Below are 11,180 nucleotides of genomic sequence, written 5' to 3'. Positions count from 1 at the left end.
GGGGTCTTACAGATGCTCTGAGGTGGGGGTCTTATAGATGCTCTGAAGTGGGGGTCTTACAGATGCTCTGAGGTGGGGGTCTTACAGATGCTCTGGCTTTCCTCAGACATTAGTTCCACATGTAGTTGAGACTATAGGCATGTGTCACCACACTCAACCCAAGAGTCAGATTCTTCAATTTCTAGATGCTAATCAGAATTATATATTATTCCTTAGGCCAAATAATACAACTATTGCATTTTTTTTCACAAAGAGTTTGTTTTTTCTTAGCAGTGCTGATAATCAAACCCAAGGCTTCAGCCACTGAGTCATCCACAGCCCAGAGCCTGATTCTCCTTAAGATAACCATTTGTTTCATAAAAGGTAGAATTAACAGTAGGAAGTTAATAGAAGTAAAATGGTTTGGCTGGTGTGGTAGAATTCCAGTGCTCAGGCTGAAATAGGAAGGTCGTCAGTTCTAAGCCAGTCTGAGGCACATGGTTAGACCTTATCCACCCACCCACCCCCCCAAAAAAAAACCTGAAAGGGGTTAGGGAAAGATTTTTATAGTGAGTTAGCCACTTAGGAACCATTTTTTAAATAACACATTCTTTCAAAAAGTTCAGAAATAAAAGTTTTTGTTTTTTTTTTAAAAGTTTTCTGAGACATGATCTCACCATGTAACTCTGGCTGGCCTGGAACTCACCATGTAGACCAGACCTCACAGAGATTCCCGCTTCCTCTGCCTCAGAATGCTGGGATCAAATGCATGCATACCACAACCAGCCGTAAAAATTTCTGAACTCCTAAGTCAGAATCAGTGGTATGGCTCAGTGAATAAATGTTCCTCTGCCAACCCTGAAAACCTGGGTCTGCTCCCCTGAGTTCGTATAATAGGAGAGAATCAAGGCCACAAAATTATCTTTTGACCTCAATCTAGAGACCATAGAACATGCATGTGTGTGTGTGTGTGTGTGTGTGTGCATGATTTTAAAAAAATCTATAACCAAAAATAAAATAAAAAAATGTATAACCTAACCCACAAACTTAAGAAATAAAATATTGTAGGTTGAGGACGTAGCTCAGTGGGAGAATATTCACCTAGCAAGTGTGAGACTCTGAGTCCAGTCCCCAATACTGAAAAAATAAAAAGGAGGAACCAATGAAAGAAGGGAAGTAAAGGGACGTCTTGGATCCCAGTTCCTTTTCCTTCACTGTCCGTACCCAAGGTAGCCCTCCCTCACAGCTTACTTGTAAAAAACCTCATTTTTTAAATGTATAAGACAAGTAAGAATATGGATTTGATATTACATTGCCCTGGAACCCCTCTCCAGAGCTTGTCAGTGTCCTGATGGCCTCAGCCGTAACTGTATTTATACCGGTACAGTTTAGATCTCTTCGTCCATTTCTGCTGTGTAGAAAGTAGAAGTCATTGGTCTGTGTCCTGTATTAAAATGAAAAACCATATAAACAAGGTAGCTTATCTAAAGTTCACTTGACCATAGCTTGAAGGCCAGTACATGGGTTTTACCCTGGTTAGAAAAGGTGGAGCTGAGCATAGTGGTGATCCCAACCAACCTCAAGGTGGGAGCAGCAGGCTCAGGAGTGGGAGGCTGTCCCTGGGGTGTATGTAAGACCCTGTCTCAAGCAAGAATGAATTCCTAGGAAGGGGCTGTTCATGGAGTGAAAAGCCAAGCTCAATTAAGATGAGATAGTGCTCTTAACCTCTGAACCATTTCTCCAGCCCCTAAATATATATTTTTTTATTTATATGATTGTATGTGTGTAAATGTCTTTGGAGGCCAGAGGACAACATTGAGTCTCCTGAAGGTATAGCTACAGGTACTTGCAGTCTACCCAACGTGAGTGATGGGACCAAATTTGGGGTCCTTTGCAAGAGCAGTACATACTCTTATAGACCATTGCAGTCCCCCATCCAAGCAGGGACGCCTGTTAAATTCCCCACAGGGTTCAGGAACATCATATTCAACCATTAAGCTGCTTCCAGTCTAGTGATAAACAGACAGTAAATGGGGAGAAAGATGATAAAGGAGCATTAAAAAGTAAGTTTTAGACTTAAAAATGCATGAGAGTAACATTGCCCACTTGAGGGCTGCGGGGAATGGAGGTGGAGCTGGAGAAAGCACACTTTTCCAAGACATGCTCTCGATGACCTGCTTGACCTGCGTAGGCCCTGCCTTCTCGTACCTGCCGCTGCTCTCCGGTGCCACCAGACTGTTTGCCCGTCACTGACTTGATCTGCTGAATGGGCTAGAGTCCAGATGATTCAGTCACCTCCCAAATGTGAACACTGTATTGGGGGCTGAGCCATAAACACAATTTTGGGGAGCACATTTCCTGACAAATTACCGGTCCCTTTACCTGGTATCGTTATGGTGTTGTTGCTCCCAGGCCTCACACACAGTAGACAAGCACTCCATCACTGAGCTGTACCTCTGGGCCTCCTTTTCATTGCGAGAGTCTCATGAGCTTTTTGGCTCTTCTGTTGTTTCCCCCTAGCCAACTTGCTGATTATGGTTTCAATTCTTTTCTTCTGCTTCATAATCTTCTCCCACTTCTCAGCATTTTGTTTTGAGATTGCTATTTTGTTCAGTTTTGTTTGTTGAGACAGAATTTCTTGTTGCTAAAGATGTCCTTGAACTCCTGAACCTTCTGCCTACACCTTCCAAATGCTGGCCGTACTGGTTTGTACCATTGTACCATTTTCACCCTATTTCTTACTGTTTGTATGGCTGTATTGTAATGTCAGAATGAAGAGTCATTCTCTGAGCCATTTGACTTTCTACCTCCAAAGAATAATGCACTTTAATAACACACTTAAGCTAGGATGATCTTTTTTTTTTAAGATTTATTTATTTATTAAGTAGACAATGTACTGTTGGCAAGGAAGGCACCAGGTCTCATTACAGATGGTTGTGAGCCACCATGTGGTTGCTGGGAATTGAACTCGGGACCTCTGGAAGAGCAACCAGTGCTCTTACCCTCTGAGCCATCTCTCCAGCCCCCATAGGATGATCTTAATAGAAAGATAAACATATATATTCCCTGAAAGTGTCTAAGACAATTTCTTCAGTGTGCCTTACTTCCCTGAGTATCAGAGAGATTAGTCTTTAAAGTACAAGTTTGAAAATTGCCTTCCCTAAGCCAGATGTTGTGGCACACCCATTTAATTTTTAGCCCTCAGAAGGAAGAAGTAGGTGGATCTCTGTGAGTTCAAGGACAGCCTGGTCTACAGAGTGAGTTCTAAGATAGCCAGGGCCATGTAGAGAGGCCCTGACCACCTCTGGAGCCTCCGTGTCAGTCCCACAGTGATTATTTATATCTACTAGATATGAGTCCAGCTTTTCCACCAAGCACCAAAAACAGAAAGGTCTAATACAGTAAAACTGACTGACTCTTCCTTGGAGGCCTGGGCAGGAGACAGACATCTGTGCGAGTATTGCATCCCGACTTCTCAACATCAGTGGAGCTAAAATCAGAGAAAAAGTAGCTATAATATAAAGCAAAGTCCACATTTTAAGTTTCATCAGTGTATTTGCTAACTGCGGTGCTTCAGCTCAGTTTCCGTTTACAGAAGAGAAATGAAGAAAGGGTATAAAATCCCATCGCTTCTCGTCAAAAGTGAGACCAGTTCCCACTTCATAGCCTGTGGCTGTGTGCTCAATGCTTGCTGTAAGAGTCATTTTCCTTCCTTTATAAATGTTAGCTGTGGAACTGGAGAGTGAGATCAATGTTTAAGAACACCGTTGCTTTTCTAGAGGACCTGGGTTTGATTTCCAGAGCCCAAATGATGGGTCACAACCATCCTTATCTCTAGTTCCTGGGAATTTGGTACCCTCTCCTGACCTCTGTGGACTAAACACATGCCAAACATGCACATGGGGTGTGTGTGTGTGTGTGTGTGTATGTGTACACCAATAGGCATGATGGCAAAACACTCTAACTCATATCAATCTAATTTTTGAAAGTTTTAATAAAGTGAAATAAATGTGGCATTTAACCATTTAATTTATAAGAGAATTACTCACCAAGTATGATGGGTGCACACCTTTAATCTTAGCATTTGAGAGGCCAGTGGAGATAGATCGTGTGAGTTGAGCCAGCCTAGACTACATGGTGAGTTCCAAGGCAGTCAGGTACAGCATGAGACCATGTCTCAAAATTAAAAAGAAGAAGGAAAGAAAAGAAAATCATTCGTCTACCTTATACTTTTAGAAATCAGTTTAAATGCTCACTTTGCATGCTATGGTAGTTAGAATTCTGAACTTTGAAGGAAGACTTTATCAGCCTAAATAGCCAAAACAGTAGTGTTAAATAAATAAATAAATTTTAAAAAGCTGGGCATGGTGGCACACACTTTTGAACCTAACACTTGGGAGGCAGAGGCAGGCCTGGTTTACAAAGCAATTTCCAGGATAGTCAGGGCTGTTATACAGAGAAACCCTATCTAAAAAGAAAAGAAAAGAAAAAAGGATCTTCCTGTGTTTAATATTAAATGTTTTCTGGGCTGAGGATGTCCTAGGTTCAGTCCCCAGAATCATATCACATACGTGTAACCCTAACATTCAGGGTCAGAGGACAGCCTTGGGTGCATGAGACAGTGTTTTTGAGTAACTACCCAGCACTGTGAGAACGAATGGCCAAGTAGCTGGCCTCATAGCCAGAGCCTGCACATACTGCATTGTTTACCAGGTGTACTCCATAAAATATCTTTTGTTTCCAAATAGAGCTACAGCTTGTTTATAAAGAACACACGTTTGCTGTTTTAAATGGCCATCCCTAAAAAAATACATGCATGCATACAAGTAGCGTACAGACTGAGCAGGTTTTATCTATCTATTTAGAAGTATATATACATGCACGTATCCAATGATAAAAGGCTGTGAACCTGAAAGAGCGAAGGCGTGGAGAACAGGGTGCATTGGGAGGTTAAAGGGAAGAGGGAAATGATACATTTAAATTGTAATCTCAGAATTTGTTTGGTTTTGGGTTTTTTTTTTTTTTTTTTTGAGACAGGATTTCTCTGTAGCATTGGCTGTCCTGGAACTCACTCTGTAGACCAGGCTGGCCTCAAACTCTACAGAGACTCTCTCCTTTCTCTGCCACCCATGTGCTGGGATTAAAAGTGTACACCACCACTGACCAGCAAACTCATACATTTTTTAAAAATTATTTTTAAAATGTATCAATAGGTCAAGCATGGTGGTACATCCTTTCAATCCCAACACTTGGGAGGCAAAGCCAGGTAGATCTGTGTGAGTTCAAGACCAGCCAGGGTAACAGAGAAAGACTTGTCTTCAAAAAGATTAAAAGTTAAAGTATAAATGCTCACTGTTATTTTCCTAATACTTTGCTAATATTTTTCTACATAGTTGCCCTTGGACCAGAAAGAAGAAAATCTGACTCAGGAGTTATGTTACCAACACTCAGGGTCTCTCTAATTCAAGACATGAGGTATTTGTTACACATGTTAATGGACGGTGATAACTGTGAAGTGTAGCTTTTCACCCAGATTGCTCACGTGATTGTAACCATACCTTTTGTTTACATATTCTGAAGAAAGTATTTTCCTAATTTTAGATGTGGTTTATTTATTTTTATTCTAGGAGTATTAGTGTTTGACCTGCATTTACATGTATGTAAACCATATGCATGCCTGGTGCCCACGGAGTTCAGAGGAGGGCACTAGATCTCCTCAAGCCAGCGTCAGGGATGGTTTTTTTTTGGGCACTGAGAAACCTGGGTGAAGAGCACAGCCGTCTCTCGAGCCTCAGTTTTAATTGTTTTACTATTGTACTGTTTGTTGTTTTCTTCTGACATTGAATAAAAGGGGAGATGCAGTGGGGAAGAGTGTTCTGAAACAGCTCTGAATCTCTTTAAGTGCATGTTATCTATAGATATAGGCCAAAAAATAACAGTAGGTGGCTTGGCAGAAAAATTGATCTCTGAAAGATAGTTTTTCTTTTTATCTTTGTTTGTTTGTTTTTTGAGATAGTTTCTCTGTGTAACCCTAACTATGATAAAACTCACTCTGTAGGTCAGACTAGTCTCAAACTCAGGGACCCACATGTCTCTGCCTCCAAGTGTTGGGTCTAAAGTTGTGAGTCACCGTCATCACCCAACAAGATATAGCTTTAGAAATACAAATATTAAAATTAGCATTTCTTGCCAGGGAGTAGTTGGTGCATGCCTTTAATTCCAGCACCTGGGAGGCAGGGGCCAGTGGGTCTCTCTGAGTTCAAGGGCAGCCTGGTCTACAAAGCAAATTCCAGGACAACCAGGGCTGTTACAGCTGTCTCAAAAAAGCAAAATAAAACCAAAAAAAAAAAAAAAGCCGGGCGGTGGTGGCGCATGCCTTTAATCCCAGCACTGGGCAGAGGCAGGCGGATCTCTGGGAGTTCGAGGCCAGCCTGGTCTACAAGAGCTAGTTTCGGGACAGGCGCCAAAGCTACAGAGAAACCCTGTCTCAAAATAAATGAATGAATGAATGAATGAATGAATGAATGAATGAATGAAACCAAAAAAAAAAGAACGAAAATGGTTAGGCTTTTTTCTTATAAACATTTTCAGCACAATATTTAGTCAACATTTAAGATGATGAGCTTTTAAAATGTGTGTACATAAAATATAAAATAACCGTGATACTTAAGACTTTTTGTCCTGGGGCTAGGGAGATGGCTCAGTGGTTAAAAGCATTGGTTAGTCTTCTAGATTTGAACCTAGGTTTAATTCCCAGCACCCACATGACAGCTCACAACTGTCCATAACTCCAGTTCTAGGGGATATGGTATCCTCACAGACATACATACAGTCAAAACAACAATACACGTAAAAATAAATCTTGGGAAAATAAAAAAAATAAAGGAAAAAAAGACTGTTGTGGTAGCATGTGTCTTTGAATTCAACACTTGGAAGCAGAAGCAGGGGATCTCTTGACAGTTGGGCTGGGTGGGCTAGCTAGAAAGCCCCTCCCAAACAGGGATTACAAGCATCTACTTTGTTTTCTTTTTCTGGTTTTCCTTTTCTCTGCTGGGAGGATGCTGGGAACTGAGCCTGTGTTCTCTGTGGTATCAGTGCTCTCAGCCCCGACCTGTAGTGTTCTTGTGGGGACCTGAGTTTGGTTCCCAGCACCCAGCCAAGCAGCTTATAATGCCTGTGACTCCACTGCATGTCATCTGACACTGTCTGTGGTCTCTTTGGACACCTGCACTCATGTGTAAATATATACAGTCCACCTCCTAACGCACACTTTATTGTTTTATTTTTATTTTCTTGAGTAGCCTGCTTACCTCTGCCTCTTGAATGCTGGGATTGTAGGCATGTACCACCGTGCCATGTACAATGTCATTTCTGGTGTACAACTAGGTCTGAGATTCAGATGAAATCTCTGAGGCTTTGACCACCCTCAAAAGTGTGTTACAGTGCTGGTGGTTCATGTCTTTAATTCCAGCACTTAGGAAGCAGAGTGAGAGGCCAGCCTGGTCTACAGAGTTCAAGTCAGGCATGGTGGAATACGCCTTTAATCCCAACTCTTGGGAGACTAAGGCAAATGGATCTATGAGTTTGCGGCTAGCCTGGTCTACATGATGAGTTCCAGGCCAGATGGGGCTACATAGTAAGACTCTTTCTCAAAAATTAAACAGCAACAACAAAGATGTGTATTACCTATTTCTTCATCTAAATATAAAAGAATTTTTCTGGCTTTAATCCCAACACTCAGGAGGCAGAAGCAGGTGGATCTCTGCAAATTCGAGGCCAGCCTGGTCTACAAGAGCTAGTTCCAGGACAGGAACCAAAAGCCACTGAGAAACCCTGTCTCAAAAATCCAAAAAAAAAAAAAAAAAGAATTTTTCTGGGCCCAGTATTGTTAATATTTTTTAGTTCTTTTCTATCTTAAAGTTATCCTTAAAAATCTCTTCTAGGATTTTATGACTGGGGCTGAAGAGCAAGTTAAGCACATCCTTGCTAATTTCAATAGTTACCAGTTTATTTGTGAAAACATGAATCTAGATGGCAGTGTTGCTCTCCTGGACGTCTATAGAGACAGTGTGATCCTATATGTGACTTTCTTTAAGGATAATTTAGAAATGGAAAAATACTAACAAATTAACAAATTGATCAGTTACCTTTGATCTGCCCCTTTCACCGTGACTGGCTATTGCATGTCATCCAAGCAACACCAGGACAAAAGGGACTAAGCTGGGAGGTGGTGGTGGCACACACCTTTAGTTCCAGCTCTCGGGAGGCAGAGGCAGGTGGATCTCTGTGAGTTCACGGGCCAGCCTGGTCTACAGAGTGAGTTCCAGGACAGCCAGGGCTACACAGAACTTTTGTTTTGACTGTGATTTATTTGAATCAGATGCATTGTTTTAAGAATAAGGCATTTCATATATGTTGTCTAAAAACAAGATGTATTTAAATGCAAAAAAAAATCTTATTTTTTGGTACTGACTTTTAGGCATGTTCAAAACATGAGTGAGATCAAGACTGATGTTGGCCGAGCCCGGGCATGGATAAGATTGTCTCTAGAAAAGAAACTTTTGTCACAGCATCTCAAGCAGTTGCTCTCCAACCAACTACTGACCAAGTAAGACATCGCCTTTCAAGACATTTGTTTCTGTGATGTGTGCTTACAAAGGAAATTAAATAAGCTAAGAAACTAGCTCCTTCATCATAAATCCTGATTCATGAACACATACATTCTTGTATAACAGGTGTGCTTCAGAAAATACCTTCGTGGGGCTGCCATATAGCTCAGAGGCTAAGAGCACTGGCTGAGTTCAATTCCCAGCAACCACATGGTGGCTCACAACCATCTCTAATGGGGTCTGCTGCCATGCAGGCAGAATACTGTATACATAATTGTTGTAATGAGGAGCGGTGGACTGTGTCCCGCCGCCCTGCTAGCTTAGCCCCCAAAATAACCACACGGAAATTGTATTAATTAAATTACTGCCTGACCGACCCATTATCTCTAGCCTCTTATTGGCTAACTCTCACATCTTGATTAACCCATTTCCATTAATGTGTATTGCCATTTGACTGTGGCTTACCGGCATGAGTCTAACCAGCGTCCGTCTCAGGAAGGAGAATCATGGCGTCTGCCACACTTCCCTTCTCAGCATCCTGTTCTGTCTACTCCGCCCACCTAAGGGCTGCCCTATCAAAAGGCCAAGTAACACAGAGACAGAAGACCCTCCTACACTACATAATAAATCTTAGAGAGGGAGAAAGGGAGGGAGGAGAGAAGAGAAGAGAAGAGAAGAGAAGAGAAGAGAAGAGAAGAGAAGAGAAGAGAAGAGAAGAGAAGAGAAGAGAAGAAAGAAAATACTGGGTTGGAGAGATGGCTCAGTGGTTAAGGGCACTTCCAGAGGATTCAATCAATACCCAGCAACCATCTGTAATGAGATATGGTGCCCTCTTCTGGCTTCTGAGTGCTAGGTATGAGCCACCATGCCTAGCCAGAAATCCATTTAAATGATAAGAACATTAGGATTTACTTGAACGCTAAGAAGTTCTTGAGCAAAGATTTGCAAAGAAGCTGATTCAAACCTTGCCGTGGCTTTTCTGTTGGACCCATACATGGTAACCAGGACTGTTTGTGCTCTCGCACTCACATCTATGGCCCTGGAGCATTGTAGAATGAGTTGTTTTGTTTTGTTTGAAATAGGGTCTTACAACATAGCCTTGGCTGTCCTGGAACTTACTTAGATCAGGTAGACCTCAAACTAAGAGATCTGCCTATCTCAGCCTCATGAGTGCTACATTCCAAGCTTAGAATAAATCTTAATGTCCAAAGAGTAGGTTGGTTTAAACAAACAAACAAAAAACATAGTATAAGGGATTAAACCGCAACTCACTTGGTAGAATGCTTGTCTAGCATACATGAAGTCATGTGTTTGGTCCCTAGCACTGATTAAATGGGATATGATGGTACATACCTCTGATCCCAGTTATAGACAGGAGGACCAGAAGTTCAAGGTAATCCTTAGCAATATAGCAAGTTTGAGGCAGCCTGGGCTGCATAATTAAATAGAATAAAAGTGGAGCCTGAGGAAATGATTCAGTCAGTCAAAGGCCCGGCCAGGTAAGCATAGGGACCCATGTTCAGGTCCCTAGCACCCACACAGATGTGGCAGCACAAGCTTGCAATCCCAGCCTGGTGTTGTGTGTCTCAGAGTGGAAGGGGTGGTGCACAGACAGGTGGATCCCTGAAGCAAATAAATAAGGTAGAGGGGGCTGAAGGGATGGCTCGGCATGTAAGCGCACCTCGGTTCAATTCCCAGCGCCCACGTGGTAAGGTGAGCGTTTGCTTGTTTGTTTTATGTGTGTGTGTCTGTGTCCCACATTGTACAGTGCACAGGAGGTCATAAGAGAATGCCAGTCCCCTGGGACTGGACTTACAGATAGGAAATGCCATGTTTGTGCTAGGAATCAAATCCATATCTTCTGGGAGAGCAGACAGTGCTCTTAACCACTACACTGTCTCTCCAGCCTGGTATTTGAGGGGGACTTTTTGTTTGATTGATCTTTAGTTTTTATTTAGCTCAAGTGCATGCGGGGATTTAATTAGGGCGTGAGAGTTGGCAGATGGTAGAGAACCCGCTCCCTGGCTCAGAAGGTGTTAACTACATCTTGATTTTAAGAATGAAAATTGTAACCACTATGTGTGCCTGTGTTTACCTTCTTAGGAAGCTTTATAAACGGTACGCTTTTCTACGCTGCGAGGAAGAACGAGAGCAGTTCCTCTACCACCTGCTCTCCCTCAATGCTGTGGACTATTTCTGCTTCACCAGTGTGTTCACCACGATCAGTGAGTATGGAGAAGTGACTTTTACGTGATCAGTTTCCGGGTGAGCAGGCATGTGATAAATACTTGTAGTCCCAACACTCAGAAGTTGAAACAAGAAAATTGCCAGTTCAAAACCAGTGAGTGTGGCTATATATCCTGACCCTTTCTCAAAAAACAAACAAAGAAACCCTGACTTAGTGGTAGGGAAATTCTCAAGTCCCTCTTGAAATAAAAGTATTTGCCAGGCAGTGGTGATGGCGCAAGCCTTTAATCCCAGCACTCTGAAGGCAGAGGCAGGCTGATCTCTGTGAGTTCGAGGCCAGCCTGGTCTACAAGAGCTAGTTCCAGGGCTGGCTCCAAAGCTACACAGAAACTCTGTCTCAAAAAA

At 42.3% G+C, this 11,180-nt stretch overlaps 1 protein-coding gene across 3 annotated transcripts in view; it reads left to right on the top strand.

The window, feature by feature from the left end:
• Window positions 1-11,180, top strand: part of Dennd5b (DENN domain containing 5B) — a 120,127-nt gene that overhangs the window by 90,673 nt on the left and 18,274 nt on the right. For all 3 annotated transcript variants that reach the window (XM_005364627.2, XM_005364628.2, XM_026787881.1), the window contains 3 exons: window positions 5,373-5,454; window positions 8,459-8,587; window positions 10,692-10,813. In XM_005364627.2, the coding sequence (XP_005364684.1) occupies window positions 5,373-5,454; window positions 8,459-8,587; window positions 10,692-10,813 (333 nt within the window). The remainder of the gene's footprint in view (window positions 1-5,372; window positions 5,455-8,458; window positions 8,588-10,691; window positions 10,814-11,180) is intronic.

This window comes from Microtus ochrogaster (assembly GCF_000317375.1).
Source record: "Microtus ochrogaster isolate Prairie Vole_2 chromosome 14 unlocalized genomic scaffold, MicOch1.0 chr14_random_2, whole genome shotgun sequence".
NCBI classification, from domain to species: Eukaryota; Metazoa; Chordata; class Mammalia; order Rodentia; family Cricetidae; genus Microtus; species Microtus ochrogaster.
This window is presented reverse-complemented; position numbering and strand designations above follow the sequence as displayed.